At 38.9% G+C, this 21,957-nt stretch overlaps 1 protein-coding gene across 1 annotated transcript; it reads right to left on the bottom strand.

The window, feature by feature from the left end:
* Nucleotides 1-4,621: 4,621 nt before the first annotated feature.
* Nucleotides 4,622-19,948, bottom strand: LOC124272468 (phosphatidylcholine transfer protein-like). Its single transcript, XM_046707647.1, has 6 exons — nucleotides 19,672-19,948; nucleotides 15,320-15,437; nucleotides 14,333-14,412; nucleotides 13,042-13,213; nucleotides 10,460-10,527; nucleotides 4,622-9,161 (listed from the first exon to the last, which is right to left on the bottom strand). Exons 1-6 carry the CDS (start codon nucleotides 19,795-19,797, stop codon nucleotides 9,081-9,083), a joined length of 645 nt encoding a protein of 214 aa, XP_046563603.1. The 5' UTR covers nucleotides 19,798-19,948; the 3' UTR covers nucleotides 4,622-9,080.
* Between the last annotated feature and the right edge of the window lie 2,009 nt (nucleotides 19,949-21,957).

Here is a 21,957-nt window from a genome sequence, read left to right on the forward strand (position 1 = left end):
ATATCACAAGATAACAATGATTCATATGTCACTGCAGGTATGATTCAGAGAATAACACATTATATTTAAATGTACAAGAAACCAATATAATAAAAAAAATGACGGTTTGTTATTTGGTGTGCGGGAAAAAAGTAGATCTACTCCGCAAAAAAAGTACTGGAAAAAAGTCCTAAATTTGCCTTGGAAAAAAGTCCTCCCAAAAAGAAAAGAATAAAAAGTATTTTTTAGCTTTTCATACTTTTTCGCGATCATAGCGTTTATTCACTTTCATGTATTGTATATTCATAAAACAAATGTAAAATAGACAGATATCCTGTATACATTACAGAGGTTTTCAGCTTTATTCATACTACAGAATATTGATGAATATTAATGTCTACTGACTCGTATTCATTCTAATGTTTACTGCCACACTACGCCATACTGTGAGCATAGGTCAGGAATGTCATTCCAGACACGTGGTGGAGACATATAGGGGGCACCCTTCTGTCTGTTATTATCACAGAATGTAAGTACTTCATGTTTCTAAATTTCATTTAAAAGATCAAAGACCTATCTAAATATTGAATAAGTCCTGTTAATCACCCATTGTATGTGAGTACTTCATGTTTATATAAGTGCAGTGTTGGAAAGATGTAGAAAATCTAGCCTGTCCACAGGACTGGCAGGTCAAATTTTTACCAGTCCTGCCAAAATCTAGCCTGTCCTCCAAATATAAATAAAACACCTTCGGCAGTAAATATTCAAAAAGGTTATAATCATTATATATATGTCATTGGTTTGCTAAAATTGACCCGACATGAGGACGGACTAGATATTTTTTTAACCCGTCCTCCACAAAATTCGTCCGTCTCGGACGTTGGGACGGGCTATGTTTCCTACACTGATAAGTGTCATTAAAAAAGATAATAGATCAGTTTATCTTTTTAACAAGTGTTTGCCACTGATATGGCAATGTCCTCTGCCGCTAAAGAATGGAATATCTATATCTACTACTTTTTATTTTTGGGTCACATACAAGATGCCTGAAATGACTGGTGTCTGCATTATCACCCAATGTAGGCTGTCAACATACTTGAAAACATTGGGTGCAATGTGTTATGAGATATCGCCTCTAAAAAGCGGTCAAAGTATCGTGGTGACCTTGAAAATAAGGTCAAGGTCACCCAAATTGACTGGTATCTGCATAATCTCCCAATGTAAACTGTCACCAAATTTGAAGACATTGGGTACAACAGTCCATGAGATATCGCGTTAAAAGTGTGAAAAGTGACGTGGGTACAACAGTCCATGAGATGTCAAAAGTGTGAAAAGTGTCGTGGTGACCTTGAAGATAAGGTCAAGGTCACCCAAAATCAACTGGTGTCTGCATAATCCCCCAATGTAGGATGTCACCAAATTTGAAGACATTGGATACAACAGTCCATGAGATGCCGTGTTAAGAAGAGTTTGAAAAGTGTTCAAAGTGTCGTGGTGACCTTGAAAATAAGGTCAAGGTCACCAAAATCAACTGGTGTCTGCGTAATCCCCAAATGTAGGCTGTCACCAAATTTGAAGACATTGGGTACAACATTTCATGAGATATCGCGTTAACAAGAGTTTGAAAAGTGGTCAAAGTGTCGTGGTGACCTTGAAAATAAGGTCAAGGTCACCCAAATCGACTGGTGTCTGCGTAATCCCCCAATGTATGCTGTCACCAAATTTGAAGACATTGGGTACAACATTTCATGAGATATCGCATTAACAAGAGTTTGAAAAGTGGTCGAAGTGTCATGGTGACCTTGAAAATAAGGTCAAGGTCACCCAAATTGACTGGTGTCTGCATAATCTCCCAATGTAGGCTGTCACCAAATTTGAAGACATTGGGTACAACATTTCATCAGATATCGCGTTAACAAGAATCGGGACGTACGGACAGACGGACGCCGCTGAATACATAGTCCCCCGTTCCGCGTTGCGGCGGGGGACAATAACCCATATGTGTGTGTTATGAATGTTTTGACATTAAAGTTGATGAATAAATAGGTTTTTATTACAATAGGACTTTTTTCCTGGACTTTTTCTCCTACAATCTGTTACATGTATTTCACATACTGAAAAGTGCTCAATGTATGTTGATGTCTTATTTGTATTTTAATATGTTACTTTGATCGTTTATCGAAGACACTCTTAACTGCTGAACAATCGATATGTCATACTAATTAAAAAGCTACTGATGTAAACAGTGAATACAGGAACCAAAGACTTAAATATGTAATTTCTATGTACGTCTATCCCAGTACATGGTCTTTGATGAACGTAAACTAGATGTACATAGAAATTGTTTTTACATCTTTATAGTACCTACTTACCAAATAATTTTTATCATTTATCCATCCTATTGAAATGCAAAAATGTCTTGGATATATTCCATGTACGATCACAAAAATTGTTAAAAAGTGACTGTGACACTGGTGGACAGATTATTATTGGTATTGTCAAATTGAATTCTCAAGTATTGCATTGGCCCTGATGGTTCTTTCTGAGGTAAAAATATCCAGTAAAACAATTGGAAGCACAACATAGGCATATTTATTGTATAAATACATTTTCAATATATATTCTTGTGACTGCTTTAAACAATTACTTCCTGCTGATTAGAGGCCATAAATCAAACTCCCAACTGCTTTAAGATCACGACTTATTGCAGCAAACATATTTCTTCTTGTGCTGTGAACTTTTGTGGAACTTTTGTGACTGGTGTTGTGCAGGCCATGTGTCGCCTTCTGAAGTTATGCAGGCCATGTGTCGCCTTCTGAAGTTATGCAGACCATGTGTTGTGCCTGATGTTGTGCATCAGTGTGTCGCCTTCTGAAGTTATGCAGGCCATGTGTTGTGCCTGATGTTGTGCATGTGTCGCCTTCTGAAGTTATGCAGGCCATGTGTTGTGCCTGATGTTGTGCAGGCCATGCGTTGTGCCTGGTGTTGTGCATGTGTCACCTCATGAAGTTATGCAGGCCATGCGTTGTGCCATGTGTTGTGCATGTGTCACCTCCTGAAGTTATGCAGGCCATGTGTCGCCTTCTGAAGTTATGCAGGCCATGTGTTGTGCCTGATGTTGTGCATGTGTCGCCTTCTGAAGTAATGCAGGCCATGTGTTGTGCCTGATGCTGTGTAGGCCATGTGTTGTGCCTGGTGTTGTGCATGTATCACCTCCTGATGTTGTGTAGACCATGTGTTGTGCCTGATGCTGTGTAGACCATGTGGTGTGGCTGGTGTTGTGCAGGCCATGTGTCGCCTTCTGAAGTTATGCAGGCCATGTGTTGTGCCTGATGCTGTGTAGGCCATGTGTTGTGCCTGGTGTTGTGCATGTGTTACCTCCTGATGTTGTGCAGGCCATGTGTTGTGCATGTTGTTGTGTAGGCCATGTGTTGTGCCTGATGTGTAGACCATGTGTTGTACATGTTTACCTCCTGAAGTTATGCAGGCCATGTGTTGTGCCTGATGCTGTGCAGGCCATGTGTTGTGCATGTTGTTGTGCAGGCCATGTGTTGTACATGTTGTGCAGGCCATGTATTGTGCATGTTGTTGTGCAGGCCATGTGTTGTGCATGTTGTTGTGCAGGCCATGTGTTGTACATGTTGTGCAGGCCATGTATTGTGCATGTTGTTGTGCAGGCCATGTGTTGTGCATGTTGTGGCAGGCCATGTGTTGTGCATGTTGTTGTGCAGGCCATGTGTGTTGTGTGCAGGCCATGTATTGTGCATGTTGTGCAGGCCATGTGTTGTGCATGTTGTGCAGGCCATGTATTGTGCATGTTGTTGCAGGCCATGTATTGTGCATGCAGGTGTGTGTTGTACACACGCAGGCCATGTGTTGTGCATGTTGTCAGCAGGCCATGTATTGTGCATGTTGTTGCGGCCATGTGTTTGTGCATGTTGTTGTGCAGGCCATGTATTGTGCATGTTGTTGTGCAGGCCATGTGGTTGTACATGTTGTTGTATTGTGCATGTTGTTGTGCAGGCCATGCATTGTGCATGTTGTTGCAGGCCATGCATTGTGCATGTTTGTGCAGGCCATGTGTTGTGCATGTTATTGCGCAGGCCATGTGTGTGTTGTTGTTGTGCAGGCCATGTGTTGTACATGTTGTGCAGGCCATGTATTGTGCATGTTGTTGTGCAGGCCATGTACATGTTGTGCAGGCCATGTATTTGTGCATGTTGTGTTGTGCAGGCCATGTATTGTGCATGTTGTTGTGCAGGCCATGTGTTGTACATGTTGTGCAGGCCATGTTGTGCATGCAGGCCATGTGTTGTGCATTGCAGGCCATGTATTGTGCATGTTGTTGTGCAGGCCATGTGTGTTGTACATGTTGTGCAGGCCATGTGTTGTGCATGTTGTTGTGCATGTATTGTGCATGTTGTTGTGCAGGCCATGTGTTGTACATGTTGTTGTGCAGGCCATGTATTGTGCATGTTGTTGTGCAGGCCATGTGTTGTGCAGGCCATGTGTTGTGCAGGCCATGTGTTGTGCAGGCCATGTGTTGTGCATGTTGTTGTGCAGGCCATGTGTTGTACATGTTGTGCAGGCCATGTGTTGTGCAGGCCATGTGTAGTGCAGTGCACAAGAATAACAAACAGCATTGTCATCATAGGAATGTTTATTCTTCATGCACACAAACAGAAAACTACTGGCACTGGTATCTACAATAAAGGTAAAATATCATGACCATAGGATAATAGGATTACATGCTCACTGACAACAAACAAGAGGACATCCAATAAAAATAAGTTATACACTGCAACATGATCTGTGACTTGTTGCAAGCATCATTCGATGGCACATCTGTCACTAAAACCTCACATGTAACATGTGACTTAAAGCACTCGGTCACATGTGTGACTAAAATCTCAGTCACATGTGTGACTTAAAGCTCACTATCCCATGTGAATAATAAATAGTTCAGGAGATGAAAGGTTTGTTTGATTTTTTAATTCAAGTTATCTATAACCATATTTTTTAAAAATCAATTTATTACAAAATAAATTCTAATGGGAAACATCCAAATGTAAAAATAATTTGCAGTAAAAGATAAAAAAAGATTGATGATGCTCAGTAAATAAACATTTTGTTTGACATAGAGGGGAAAATATATTGATCTCAAAATAATTTTCCGCCCCCAGATAAAATCAAATGGATGCACCAATATACAATAAGACTAAGTGAGTATGAGTTTACTCTGGTTTTAGCAATATTACAGCATTGTCTGGGACACCAGAAATGGACTTCACAGATTGTACCCTTGGGTAATCGAACCCCGGTCTTCCGTGTGACAAGCAAATGTTTTAACCACTAGGCTGCCCCACTTCACATATACGATCAGAATGTTTCACTTTGTATTCTTCATCTAAAGTTTCCACATATATAAGTCATATGTTAACAATATATGACTGTATTAACATTGCCAGTTATCCATATATGTTAACAATATATGACTATATTAACATTGCCAGTTATCCACATATGTTAACTATATATGACTATATTGACATTGCCAGTTATCCACATATGTTAACAATATATGACTATATTGACATTGCCAGTTATCCACATATGTTAACAATATATGACTATATGGACATTGCCAGTTATCCACATATGTTAACAATATATGACTATATCGACATTGCCAGTTATCCACATATGTTAACAATATATGACTATATCGACATTGCCAGTTATCCACATATGTTAACTATATATGACTATATCGACATTGCCAGTTATCCACATATGTTAACAATATATGACTATATTGACATTGCCAGTTATCCACATATGTTAACAATATATGACTATATTGACATTGCCAGTTATCCACATATGTTAACAATATATGACTATATCGACATTGCCAGTTATCCACATATGTTAACTATATATGACTATATTAACATTGCCAGTTATCCACATATGTTAACTATATATGACTATATCGACATTGCCAGTTATCCACATATGTTAACTATATATGACTATATTGACATTGCCAGTTATCCACATATGTTAACTATATATGACTATATTAACATTGCCAGTTATCCACATATGTTAACTATATATGACTATATTAACATTGCCAGTTATCCACATATGTTAACTATATATGACTATATTAACATTGCCAGTTATCCACATATGTTAACTATATATGACTATATTAACATTGCCAAACTCTAGTTTAACATAAAGTATTAATAATCAACAACTTTTCAAGACAATATATATACTAGTATACAAATATTATATTCTTTATAGTCCATGAACATTTAGATAGACTGACTGAACGACTGAGTATGATTTTACGCTACTTTTAGCAATATTCCAGCAATATCACGGCAGGGGACCATACAGACAGAAAGAAAAACACTCCGACAATAAACATTCATGAGCATCATCACTGACAACAAGATGGAAAATATAGGAATGGGAGGTTGATGAAAAGGTGACAGATAAACTTTAAATTATGAGATGGTTTGCGAGTGAATTATAGAGTTGAAATTGAACACACCATTGATCTGTATCAGTGATGCACATCCCTAGGAACCAGAGTGAGTGAGTGACTTTGCTTTAATATGTCTTTGAACAGTATTCCAGCTACATCTCGGCATGTCAGCCGAAAATGAGTGAGTGAGTATGGTTTTACACCCCTTTTAGCAATATTCCAGCAATATCTCTGCGAGGGACACCAGAAATGGGCTTCACAGCTTAAAATGATGTTTACCACTTTGTTGAAACTCATTAGCAGGATGTGGTGTTGATAAACCGAGAATCAACCCCATGATCATAGGATTCTGATGTGACCAAGGGAAGCAACTCTTAGATGAGTGGGCTACCCTAGATCCCATCCAAAACTGTAACAAAACAAACCAGATAAAAAAAATCAACAAAAATTTGTTAACCTCAGATTAATTGTAAAACTGGCATGCTTCCCACAACAAAGAATGTAATATAGGTCACAACACTTTCCAGTGATGGCCGATTTGAGTGAGTGAGTTTGGTTTTATGCCGCTTTTAGCAATATTCCAGCAATACCATGGCAGGGGACACCAGAAATGGCCTTCACACATTGTACCCATGACAATATATACAAACCCAGGACTTCAGCGTGATGAGTGAACACTTTAACCACTAGGCTACCCAACCTCCCCATGGCAGCTTTGACTCGAGGTGTACCTGAGTTTCCAGTTCCATTTGGTTATAACATGTTAAACTTCATTGTGACAAACACAGTCACTTTTAACTGAGATCCCTTTAATGTAATGTTTTTATGAAAAGCTCTCAAAAAAGTATTGCTGAATCATTCCTGTTGGATAAAAAACCCACTATATGGAGATTAATAGTCTGTCTCCCGGACCTATAGAATAAAGTCCAATAGAATCAAACTCATATCCAGGATGGTTTCTCAACTCTAAACTGCCACAGCTCTCGCCATTGTGATTTTATTTAAGGATGAAATGTTAGACAAGGATGTGAAAAGTTTGTAGAAAACCACCCACTGCATTTGAAGAAAATCTTTTGAAGCAAAATTTTCAAAAGTACAGTTAATTCTAATTGGGAAGTATTAGATACCAGTTCAAATGTTTGTCCTCGGTAAATAACTGTATTCAGTTTCTCAAAACCATAGCTTATTCCACATTGTGATCATCATACTAAAACCATTTTAACAAACATGGTACACATACAACTGGCCTAGCCTGCGGATGGCTTTCATGTACCGATTCTTTACAATGGCAGTGATATAAAATACACACAATAGCAAATATACTTCATCACATTCTCTTTTACTGTTTTCTAGTGTGAAAACTGAATCTAACAAAATACACTATTAAAAATATATATATTCTCAAATTCTTCATGGAATCATTACATTCCAAATAACAGAAATTGCGGACCTTTTAATGTTTTATAAAACACACATTAAACATGCAATATTATATATTAATATATCACAATTACAAGGAATAAGATCACAATAACACTCCGGACAGTCACTACCTCGTAGCTACTTTGACACTAGTACATATGTGTAAGCATAAAATGTACTCTGTAATGCTTAAATGTTAAACCACTTGGAAATATTTGCATGTCTTTATGAAATACATCAACAAAATGCATAACAATGATATGATGTCAAATGACAATCTGTATTCTGATGTAATGTACAACTAAAATGGAAATATTCATTTTGCAGACTTAATAAAATATTCATTCAAGCACCTGGAAAGAATATCATGGTGATTTAAAGTACAGACATGGCAGATTGTTGTTTCTTGATTTCAATGCTTTAAAATTCTTAAAAATGAAAAAAATATATTTCTACCTACCTATATTCTTACATCTTAAAAATACCTCATATTCAGAAACAAACAATTGTAAATGAACATTCTGACAAGTGGATTGAAATTAAACAAGGTCGATAATGCCCATTTACATTATCATGTGAAATTTAAATGCTTGAGCCACATGAATCTTCCTTTCATCAACCTTAATGCATGTTTCAAAGCAACAGTAGTGCTTATCTGGGACTGATCTGTGATCTTGACAAAAGTATCATTTTCTTATATAGACCATTTTCTAAAATCACATACCTTAATATTGCATATTACTGTTACAATGGACCAATTTATTCTCACATTTGTAAAAATAAGTCAACAATAAACTTTGCCAAAGTAAATATATTGATAATCTAAATATTGTATTTGATTTAAAGTATGGATGAGCTTTTACTAAATTTTGAATAAAATACATTTGATAAAAAAGTTATTTATCAGCAAAATACAAATTATCATAAATGTTTAATATGACTGAAAACAACATATCGGTATCCTAAAAAAATAAAGAATGTATTGCTTGTAGTTTTGTTGAAACTGTTGTTTCAAAAAATATTTTTATGAAATAAACAATGTGAGCCATGAAAACATTTATTATTTTATTTGGCCAAATTCTGAAAAAAATAAAATAAATAAACTGATGCAGCATGTTAAAAAATGCACCGATCAGTATGCTGAACTAGATAGTTTCTAATGATGATGAGGATGTCAACTGGAAGCCTTCTGTAGATAATCGTCATACCCACGGCAAGCTTTCTGCATGATCGTTAGAAACTGGGGCACACCAGTCTACAAACAAAGGTTGATTAACATTCAGTGACCTGTAAATACATAGACTTTCTGCATTAATTTGATATTCATGATTAAAAGTAAATAGGATTATTAATTTTGAAAAGAATCTGTTGTCAAGATATCAGTATATTTTGTTTCTGGAACCAATTAAATGTACTGTGTGACTTGTCATACCCTGTATGATTGTAGACTGTATTTGACCCCTCTCTTTAGGATGACATTGTTTAGATGATTATTATGAAATTGCTGTAATTGCACATAGGGCCCAAGGTGGAGGGTGAGTGAGTGAGATGGTTTTATGTTGCTTTCAGCAATAATCCAGCAATATTAGTGAGTATGATTTACGCTACTTTTTAGTAATATTCCAGCAATATCATTTACTGACGATCTACGATACGATACATGCTTTGCGTGTATCGATTCCTATTTTAAAACTTTATCGATTCAAATTTTTATGCTATATCCATCTCCTTCAAAGTCTTGATAGTAAAATTATCTGAGACCGCTCCGATAAATAGATGTAGCTAGCTTTACTTAAAAATAGGTTGGAAACTAACAGCTTTTGTGATTGGCTAGACTATTTTGATGGACCAATCAGCGGCGTCACGTTGCTGCTAATGAAAAGGCGCGCGATTGTATCATGACCTTAAAATGTGATACGTGCCAATGATCAGTATCGTGAGATTGGTGTATCGTGACACCCTACTACTTTACAGTAATATTCCAGCAATATGTTGGACATTTACAGCAATATGGGGAATTTACCAGGTGAAATGGGCTTCACATCTCATTTAGTACCCATAAAATGGGGCATACTGAACCAATGGTGGAGTGGAGTAGCCTAGTGGTTAAAGCGTTGGCTTGTCACACCGAGACCCGGGTTCGAATCCCCTCATGGGTACAATGTGTGAAGCCCATTTCTGGTGTCCCTGCTGTGATGTTGCTGGAATATTGCTAAAAGCGGCGTAAAACCAAACTCAGTCAGTGTAACCAGTGTGTACTTGACATTTCTAGGACTTCAGTCCTGACCCACAATGAAGCACATGTGCCATATGTGGTCTCACCTTAGGCAAGTGAGTTTGTTCATGAATTGCCTCTGTTCACCCAGCAGTGAATGGGTACCCGGTGGGATAAGTCATATGACTGTTAACCTTCTAGTGCCTCACAGGCAGCTTGGGTTATCCGGGGTAATAATGCTTTGAGCATGCACATGTGCGTGGAAACAGGTGCTTTATAAATAGCCATAATTATTATTATTTACCTTAAGATGTATAAAAAGGTTGGTGCATATTTACCTTGGCTGCCCAGTTGATGAGGAAGGTTGGGATCATACCACCAGGGTTGTCATAGTAATGCATAAATGCTGAAAGTATTAAAAATGATGATGCAACAACATTGCATGCAATAAGCACACAGTATCATGTTATACAATCTTTAATCATAAACCTGTCCAGAAAAGTGGTTAAGATAGGCAAGGGTGGAGTCTAACGAATTTCAGGCTGCCGTTGTACAAAGCCATCTTAGTGCTAAGGTGATCATAACATCCTTAACATAGGCCCTGAACAGTCGTAGCGCTAAGGTAATTGATAACATCCTTAACATAGGCCCTGAACAGTCGTAGTACTAAGATAATTGTGCAATGGCACCTAGATGTATAACATTGAGTGGGATGAATACCTGAAGTGATGCAGGCTTCAGGCTCTTGGCACTTTGTTAAAAGCCAATACAATGAAGATGGTGCTAACAAGCCTTAAAACATGGGCATCTGGCTTGCCGAAGAGGATTTAACACTGCACAGCATATCACAGCACTTCAGACTACTGGGTTGTCCCTGTCACATGTAGGTGTGGACCACCAAGTGGAAAGACCAGGGTAGGTGTGGTCATGGGTAGGTGTGGCCATGGGTAGGGTTGATACAGAGTACAGTGCAGCTAGGGAGCGGGGGCCAAGGGTAGGATGGGTAGGGGAGGGTAGTCCACTGCAGGTGTGGTCAAGGGTAGGGGTGGTCCACTGTAGGTGTGGTCATGGGTAGGTGTGGCCCACTGCAGGTGTGGTCAAGGGTAGGGATGGTCCACTGCAGGTGTGGTCAAGGGTAGGGATGGTCCACTGCAGGTGTTGCCAAGGTCAGGGGTGGTCCACTGCAGGTGTGGTCAAGGGTAGGGGCGGTCCACTGCATGTGTTGCCAAGGTCATTAGTGGTCCACTGCAGGTGTCGTCAAGGTCATCGGTGGTCCACTGCAGGTGTGGTCAAGGGTAGATGTGGTCTTGGGTAGGTGTGGCCAAGGGTAGGGGTGGTCCAGGGTAGGAGTGGCCAAAGGTCGTGGTGGTCAAAGGTAGGTGTGGCCAAAGGTAGAGGGGTAGGATAGGGTGGTTTACTGCAATCCAGGGTGGGTGTGATCAATGGTAGGTGTAGACCAGGGTAGGTGTGGTCAGGTGTGGGGGGTGGTGATCAGAGTAGGGGTGGTCCAAGGTAGGTGTGGCCAAGGGTAGGTGTGGTCAGTGGTAGAAGGGGTGGTCCACAGTAGGTGTGGCCAAAGGTTGTGGTGGTCAAAGGTAGGTGTGGCCAAAGGTAGAGGGGTAGGATAGGGTGGTTCACTGCAATCCAGGGTAGGTGTTGTCCAGGGCAGGTGTGGTAGAGGGTGTGTTCAAGGGTAGGGGTGGTCAGTGGTAGGGGGTGGTCCAAGGTAGGTGTGGCCAGTGGTGGTGGTTCAGGGTGGGGTGGTCAGTGGTAGGGGTGGTCCACTGTGTGTTACCAAGGTCAGGGGTGGTCCACTGCAGGGTCAAAGTCAAGGGTAGATGGTCATGGGTAGGTGTGGCAGGGTAGGGGGTGGGGTGGTCCAGGCTAGGCATGGCCAAAGGTCATAGTGGGGTAGGTCCAAAAACGTATGGGGTAGGATAGGGTGGTTCACTGTAATCCAAGGTGGGTGTGGTCAATGGTAGGTGTAGACCAGGGTAGGTGTGGTCCAGGGTAGTGGTAGAGGGGGTAGTCCAGGGTAGGGGTGGTCCAAGGTAGGTGTGGCCAAGGGTAGGTGTGGTCAGTGGTAGAGGGGGTGGTTCAGGGTAGGGATGGTCCAAGGTAGGTGTTGCCAAGGGTAGGGGTGGTCCAAGGTAGGTGTGGTCCAAGGTAGGTGTGGCCAAAGGTTGGTGTGGCCAATGGTAGGTGTGGTCAGTGATAGGGGTGGTCAGTGGTAGGGCTGGTCCAAGGTAAGTGTGGCCAAAGGTAGGTGTGGCCAAGGGTAGGTGTGGTGAGTGGTAGAGGGTGGTTCTGGGTAGGGGTGGTCCAAGGTAGGTTTGCCAAATGGGTAGTGGGGTGGGGGTGGGGAGAAGAGGTTTCAGGGTAGGGGTGGTGAAGGTAGGGCTGGGGATGGTTCAGGGATTGGGTGGTCTGGGGATTGCTGTGGTCCACAGTAGGACAATACAGATGTCAGAAAATTGTGCTGCCTGGTATTTGGGCTGGGACGGGTTCAAATTTTCTACCCGGGTACCCCACCCCCTATTACCCTACCGTATCCAGATACCCGATATGTTAATTCCTGTCGCTAAATTTGTAAGAAATGGCAATATATTCTTCAGCTCGGAGGCTAATTTTTCTTTCAATTTCTTAATCGTGTATTATGTTCAAAACAGGTGACTGTAAATAATGTCTAAATCTTCAAAGACAATACAACCTTTTAATCATGAAAGAATAACATATAACATTGTTTAATATATTAGTCACATGATCATAATGGGTCTGGGTACTGAGACGGTACCCGGGTCCAACTCATTACCCACCCGACCCGGGTATCCGGGTTACCCGTCCCAGCCCTACCTGGTATAGATGCATCTGTGACGTATCCAGTCAAATAATATCCACACTGCAAATGTACAATACCCACCTTTAGTTCCAGACTGGCCATCAGTCATGAGGGCAGCACTCTGGAAATAGTCCGTGACCCGGATGACACCGGACTGCTCAGGGAACGTTGCCGAGGTCGCACTCTTTGCCAGGACCACCCAAATCTTGTTATTTTCATAGTCAATCTCACGTAGTTCTCGTGAAAACACATACTACAAGGCAGTTAAGGTGGAAATAACATTGCAAAACCTCCAATGGCACTTGTTTCATTTAAATTTTTCATATTCTAACCAAAATCTTCATGGAGTGTATTGATCACATCAATAACTTCAAATTAAGTGAGTTGACGTTAAATTGCTTCACATCCTTTGTGCCCCTTATGTCTATACAAGGTACAGTGATGCAGCCCTTATCTCTATACAAGGTACAGTGAAGCAGGATTTTGTGAACCCACATGTACAGGTATGGCACTGAATTGAGTGAGTGAGTGAGTATGGTTTTACGCCACTTTTAGTAATATTCCAGCAATATCCTGGCAAGGGAGACCAGAAATTATCTTCAGCGTGACAAGCAGATGCTTTACGCTTTAGGCTACCCCACCGCCCTCAATGAAAGACCAAAGGACATAATCAGTGTGAATCTTGGATGGGTCTTTGAATGGCATTTGGAAGTGATACACATAAAGAAGAGAGTTGTCATGGATGTCAACTTCTTTATTATGAGGAACACAACGTTTCGGAGTATATCATTACTCCTTCAGCAGGTAATGGATGGTATGAGACAGTGAGCATATATATGTCCATCTTGGATACCACTCAGGTAACAGCATCACCTGAGAGAAACATCACCAGGAAGAGTGAGTGAGTACGGTTTTGCGCTGCTTTTAGCAATATTCCAACAATATCACGGCAGGGGACACCAGAAATGGGCTTCACAGATTGCATCCTTGTAGGGAATCAAACCCAGGTCTCTGGCATTACAAGCGAAAGTTTTAACCACTAGGCTACCCCACTACCCCGAAATATGTACAAGAAAATGGCTCTGCACTGGTATAAAATTAAAATAGTAGCAAAATTAGGTAGAGACTGACATCCCAGAGAAAACTAAAGTAAAGTTTAATCTTTAATATTTAATTCCTCCTAAACGTCCATTTACATTGAAAAAGACCCCCAATGAGGTGTTGAGCTTCAGACTTAATTCATTTAGGACATCTGCATTACAGTACACAATGTGAAAGATTAATTTTGACTTAATGCTCGTGGCTCAAAGAAATATCTGGAGCCAAGCTTTTGTCATGAGTCTGGCGGCAATCAAGTTGCATGAAAGGATACGTCTCTGTTTGACATGAAGAACGGGTAGTTGATGTTCCAGTAGATCACTTCCTGGTCCAGGGTCTTCTCTATCTTCAACTCTGTCACATACAACAGGACCACTATACATGGGTTCAGTTCAGAAATAATTTCAGTGGTTTATGTGTGTATGGATTCAAACTTGTAACAAATGTCATGCTGTTTAATTTAAATATTTACACAAAGTATTCACACATGACTTTATGTTTCCACATACAACAATGCAAAAATTATTTAATTCAATTACAAATATGTTGACAATAAGAACTTAAGAGATTGCTCAACAAGTCATCAACACAAATACCAATCACTAACATTACACAAGAATACAACACATGTCATCATATCCCAATTGCGTAGATCGATGTTTATGGTGTTTATCACTGGATTGTCTGGTCCAAAATCCGCATTCAGCAATTTTACAGCTATATGACTGCGGTCTGTAAATAATCGAGTCTGGACCAGACAATCCAATGATAAAAAGCATGAGCATCAATGTACGCAATTGGGATACAATGACATTTCAGCAAATCTGACCACCTGATCCTGTTAGTTGTCTCTTATGACAAGCATGGATTGCTGAAGATCCATTCTAACTAGAGCTGTGACGATATATTGTAGTATCGATAATCGTGATACTTTAGCTGACGATAAATATATCGATACTTTTGTTCGTATCGTGATATGAATCATTGACCTTAAAATTGTTAATGTTCACTAGAAATTGACGGTTATGTAAAAATGTACACTGTTACTTGCTATCAAAATATACTTTTTAAAAGAAAATAACGAAAGATAGCATATCGTGATATGCATCGAATCGAATCATATCGTTCCAAGATATCGCGATACGTATCGTATCGTGACATTTCCGTATCGTCACACCTCTAATTCTAACCCGGATCTTCATGGGTTTCTTGTTCATCATGTAATCCCAGTGATGGATTAGTTCAAAAAGAAAAGAAATACCATTAACATAACTGTCCCACTTCTTCCTATATTCTGTGTCCATGTAGACTTTGGCACAGATGTCAGGTTGTACATCCTTCATGTAGCCATAGATCTTGTACTCGTACAACCCGGACGTCTGTAGATAAACAAATATGATTGTATGGTAGTGGCCATGGCAGAGGTCAAATACAACACAGTCTTACCACACAACAGCACAATATCAAATCTGCCATGAAATACAGCATTAGATCTATTACTATCATGTCCTTGTATTCATAAATTATTGCCAGCCGATTTTAGTCACAGTATATTGACTGGTATATGCTGTTCTTACTAGACCAGAAGATATGTTACAAGACAGGTTATCTGAAGCAGAGAGTAAATGGGAACAGGTCTAAAGGGCCACACCTAAAGTAATTCAGACAACAAAACGAAAGGTGAGGTGAAATGGGGTGTAACATCGTACTTGAGAATATTTAGCTCAAATGACGATGTGCATGTATGTGTATGTGCGGCTGCTTGTACTAGCCCAGACTGAAGCTGGTTTTATAGTGCTAGCCCACTGAGATACCATGCCGCAGTGAAGCATGAATACCCCACTTTGACACATTAAACTGACGACAAGTCCTTGTTGTACCCATTAATGCAGACAGGGACCAACAAGTACCATATTTGAACGTGTTTTGGTATGACGCAGCTGGGGATCGAACCAGCGACCTTCCGCTCTCCGGGTGGACGCTCTAACCACTACACCACGGAGGCGGTCCAAAACAAAAGGCATCACAGCAAAAAATTGAAAACACCACACTAAAAAGTCAGTTGTGACAAAAACCATTGACAAAACCACCACCTCAATAACACAAAAGGGCCAAATGAAAATTATAAATTTAAAGCACACATATGTATTTTCATAAATATTTTCAACACATTTTGTTACAGTGGTTAAACCTCTGTGAGTGGGCACATTATCTGTACAGAACGTTTACAATACATACTATGTTCACTGACTCTGTGTCTGTCAGAGTGATGGTTATAACACTTAGTGAGGACTAAATGTGTATTGATATGACAATACAATAATGTATTGTGATACGAGGCTCACAATACTATGCATCAGTTTTATTGATGCAAAAACATGTGCACAATAACAGAAACGGTCAAGAACCAATGCAGATACTCTAGTATTTCCAGATAGCTATAAATAGCAGAATATTGCGCAATATCCCCAAGCTTATATTTCTCCCCTACCATATGCCATCTTTGCTATCTGACATTTGAAAACGAATGATGCAGGGTTAAGATTCACCTGCGAAAAGGGAAACAATATGAACTCATGTAATTAAACTAATGAATCAGGATACAAACCAATATCATATAAGCTGATTGTTTGTCAAGTAAATGAGAAGAAATTGATCGATATTTGTTACGGAATTGACGTAGATTTATAAGATACAAAATGTATATTTTCATTTGTAAAAAGTTGTTATTTGGACTTTATGTTCTTTGGACTTCTTGAAAAGGACATTTTGATTTGGGGCTTGACTTTTAGTGTATGATCCTCAGGGATTGAGATTGATAATATGATGTGCCGTTGAGATTGACATCCGATGCGCATGTACAAGTTGCATGGATATGTGCGCTATCACTCATTCTCGATAAAAGGGCGCATTTGTGTCGCTGCACTCTGTGTTTTCCTGGATTTCCTTTTAAGTGGATTCTTTTGCATTTTGCAACATATCACCACCCATATTAAAGATTTAAACAGGACGTGTCTGCCACATGTTGGGACTAAATGAAATATATGCAATTAATTGTTCATTTTGAAACGTACGTGACTGTCGCCGCAAGTGGTATACACACCTTAAAGGACAGTCAGTATGTAATTTTCTTTACTGATAAACCGGTAAACACACTGTAGTATTTTGCAATGATAGACGTTTCATTTACCTATCAAAGAAACTAAACAGGACGTTAAATAAATTAACTGACAAGCTTAAAGTGTCTGTCGCCAGTTTGTAATTACGAAAATTTGTGTCAGCTTTCTTTAGTTTATTTAAGGATTTGGGGCACTGTTTAAGATATATGCGAGTATGATACATCTGTTTTGAGATAGTCATGAGAAAGGGCTATGAAAAGAAGTCTGACTGATCCCCAAAGTTTGCATGTTTCTACTGTGTCCCTGTTTGAACAAGGCCTGTCAAATGCGTTTGGTTAAGGATGTAACGACCTGATTATTATGACATCAAAGTAAACAAAATATATCCAAATTATCTTGCATGATAATTATAAACATTAATGGTGTCATCACGATATCAACATTTGTTGTTTAATTCTTAACAAGTTTGAACAGATATTGGGTAATTGTTGATAGAAGGAAATATACGTTACTGAAATGTACGATACCAGTACATTCGAATTTTCTTATTCCGACGTTGCCCAGCTCGATACGACTTTTGCACACGTCACTATTTTAACCCACCACGTGTCATAGAGTCCTGAGGCGGCAAATCTACAGATTAATATCATTAGTATCGCTCAAAATATGATTAAATGGTGATTGAAACTTTGGTATCAAAATGTTTCTTTGTCTCATAGAATGTAAGGGAAACATAGAAATAGTTTTGTTCATACAATCCTTTCCCCTAAGGTCAATTTACGTCTGTATCTTGGCTGTGGCTGATTGTGAATTATGGTTGACAAACTATGCATGTAAACAGATAGTGAAATGTACGTTACACTGGGTAACGTACATTTCACCAGAGTATCCAGTTATTCATGGACACTCAAAGCAAACATTAATTTCATAATCTTTAATATTATTAAATTATTGAAATGAAATTTGCAGTATTTATCTGAAAATTTAAAATTTCAGAACTGTGCTACAAAGGCAGTAATGTACGTTATATTTCATATACGTATATGTTCATGGAATCCTTTACGAAATGAACACATTCGAATACTTCATTTTGAATTATTGAGTAGATTATCGTTTAATTGTCGACTTCTAGAAATGTTCTTGTCTCTAAACATGTATATTTTGTGGACATAACATAAACTAAATGATGTAGTTTGAAATTCCACTGACATGGTTTTGGCCAAAACGATATGTGACCTTTGAAGATCGTGACTGGAACTGTTCTTTGATATTCATGACACTTATTTGTGTTTTCTAACACCAGCATATGCTCCACTTCGGCAAGGAAGAAGAAAATATATCTTTAATGTCTCCGTTTAATGCTAATCAAAGTGTTTGAGTATCGCTTTCAACGTAACGTACAGTACTTAGCTACATTTTTGGAAACTCGAAGCATTACTTTGAGTAGAAAATTAGTATGTTTAAAACAAAGATTACATAACAACTCTTGTTGTATATTATGTACCTAATACTCTACTCTGAAATAATTGTATAGTTAATGAATATATATTAACCTTATTTTTGACTTTGATATGGTCAAATGTGCCCATTTATTGAGAATGAGTGTATCTAAATATCCTATAATTAAAAAAAAGAAAATTAGAGTGGCTTTTGGGAACAAATGTGCTTGTGGCCCTTTTATCTGTGGATGCTTTGACTACATACCTCATAAAGTCATAGACATTTGTTTATACAAACAGGTTTTTTTATTAAAAAATAAAACCCTCCAGGCATTGAATGATAAAAAACCAGGGGTTGCGGGTGGAAATCTTTCCCAATTTACGACCATGTTTATTGAATTCAAGTCAACAGGTTGGGGAAACCTACCGAGGCCGTTCTGCCTACTTTGCTATAGGCCGATCGGGCTATATTTGAACATATTTCTAATTATGTCACAAACTATCAATTTCCGCACGAAATGGTTTTATATGATCATACAGATGAATAGTTAATGGCCTCCTCAGCTTGAGAAAAATAAGTTTTTGGACAAAATGGAAATTTATATCATGTTCAGGAAAAGATGTTTCATTAAGAACACAATTTTGCACAAATTTTCCTTTTGAAACCTAACACTGAATATCTATGTCATTATTGCAATGAAAATTGTCAAAAAATATTATAGACTTATATAATTAGCAATTTCCAAACTCCTTTATTATGCGATGAAAATTCTCAAAAAGGGTTTGAATGAAAACCTTTGGACATCAAAACTTGAATGATGTGAATATCCTCATGCGGACATGCACCGCTTAAAATTTCTTTGATATATATCATAAATAGGCCGATCAGCCTATAGCAAAATAGGCAGAGCGGCCTATAATATCCCGTTTGGCCGATCGGTACGTTTCCCCTACCTGGTCAAGTGTGACACACAAAAATGTTTTCCCGTTTTTCCTGATCTCGCAGAACAAATTCATCTATAAACTTATTTCATCCGTTATTTGATTAAACTCACCTCATTTCTAAGCCTGTAGATTGTGACATCGTTCGACTCGACGAAATATTCCCAACCATCCTTTTCGTCCAACTGGGGCGATAAAAGTTCTTTGCAAGCTTGATTATACTGTTCATCTGAGAACATTATTGAGCTAGATGTTGTTTGAACTGGCCTCGAGTCAAATGTTGTGATGTTTTTAAGTGCTTGGTTCACTTCATTGATCAACACATGCTGTGACAGGCTTGTTGAAGGAGGTGTAATGAGTTGTTATCGTCACTGGTCACGCACTTGTTTACTTCCGGAAACGGGATACAGGGGAGACCACTCTAATATTTGCCGGTACATTTGGAACGGAATGACATTGAATATATATGCGGGGTGTAGCCTAACAGCTACGTGTTCGAATCCTTGTCAGTAAGTTTGAATCGAACTTGCATTTTCGGGTCTCAACAAATCGGTATTTGGTGTAAATCTGATAGCATGAAAGTACATGTTCAGATGCCGCAAAATATTTATCAAAATATTGAACATTATTGAATATGACTTCAGACAGACAGACATTTTATTCAGTAACAGGCCTCCGGCCCAAAATACAATCATGATAATATGTAACACATCAACGCATCAACGCATTTTACAGTATTTACGGTTTTGGTTCTTGTTTACATGATATAAGAATAAACATGCATTTATTATCATATCCATATTTTCACTCTGTAGAATAGATATAAAATTTATAATTGTGGGGAAGTTACTAAAATATTTCTTAATATATTTATTCCTGATACTAGAGTATGCCTCAACACACATAAAATACATGCCATTCATCTTCAATTAATAAAATGCCATTAGATTTACAGTATAGACAGTACCTTTCATTACAGTTAATATAATGAATATCTGCCCCTTTCCACGGCTAGTCTAAAATTGCAACACCTGAATCTAGCAAATATAATTTTTAAATATTGGGGAACTCATTACATAACAAATATTTCTCTACAGTTAACAGAGATTTAAAATGTTTATACTAAGTACACTTACTATTATACTGAATATGACTTCAGGAAAGACAGAGATTCACCCTAAAATGGAATTTTATGAAAAATGACAATTAAAAGCGTGCAACGCTTAAACATTCCAGATTATTTGAGGATGATTTTCAGTACACTTGCACGTATTATGTTTGAATTTGTACAGGGGTAGTCTGTACACGGAGAAGCTCAACTGTCATTTTCACTTTCTTTCTAAGCCACGTTGAGGTAGCTCCAAGGTTAAAACGTTGGCTCGCGATCGTCACACCATCCGCCCGGGTTCTATTCCACTCATGGGTATAGCGTATAAAGCCCATGTCTGGCTTCAGCCGTGCTATTTCTCCAAATTGCTTAACATTTCCTCGAGACATACTCCTCAATCCAATTGTTTCCCTTTTCTCTTCTTAATCAGTCTGATAGCACCTGTGACAATGGTGTCGCTAATCAGTGTTATTTGTCCAACATCTATTGTGTCCTGCACTCGATATCACGCGCCATCTGTGTGGTCAGTGCATGATAGCCCAACCTCTCCATATCACCAAGCCTCACACATCTCAAGCTGTTGTCATGAAATGATTCCAGGTCAATACTGCAGCTGGAGATAAACCAGATATAATTAATGCGAACAAACGCCCCCAAAGATCCACTGAATATGAATGGAAGCTAGCAAAACAAATCTAAATGATTATTATCAATTTGAGTGAATGAATATGCTTTTACGCCGCACTTTAGAATGGATGCAGCAATATCTAGTCGTTGACATAACAAATAGGCGTGTTCATTTATTTTTTTTACATGTTGGATTATTCGCTGACACCCATTCTGTTATTTTCAGTGTACCCGGCGGAAATGTAAGATACGTTTCTTACGTACCCCGCTCACATTTTCCGAACTGTTGGCATCGCTTTTGCAAAATACAGCCCACAGATTTGTATCTCCAATATATTATATAAGACGCCGCTCTCCGAATATTTACGATATTTTCCGAATGAAATGTGATTTAACTGTAAATTCGTCCCCTGTCCTCTGATGTGTCGATGAATGTGAAGAATGAACTTTGGCATCCTTAACGTTACGGACCAAATATAAGACATACTTATATGACAAGTAGGGGTGCGGTTCCAGGCCCCTCGGGTACATCATCCCATGTCCCGCTGGCTGACAACTTAGATAGATAGATAGATAGATAGATAGATAGATAGAGTGAGTGAGTGAGTGAGTGAGTGAGTGAGTGAGTGAGTGAGTGAGTGAGTGAGTGAGTGAGTGAGTGAGT

The sequence above is a fragment of the Haliotis rubra genome, unplaced genomic scaffold (genome assembly GCF_003918875.1).
Source record: "Haliotis rubra isolate DU_JTF1 unplaced genomic scaffold, ASM391887v1 Scf17, whole genome shotgun sequence".
Lineage (NCBI taxonomy): Eukaryota > Metazoa > Mollusca > Gastropoda > Lepetellida > Haliotidae > Haliotis > Haliotis rubra.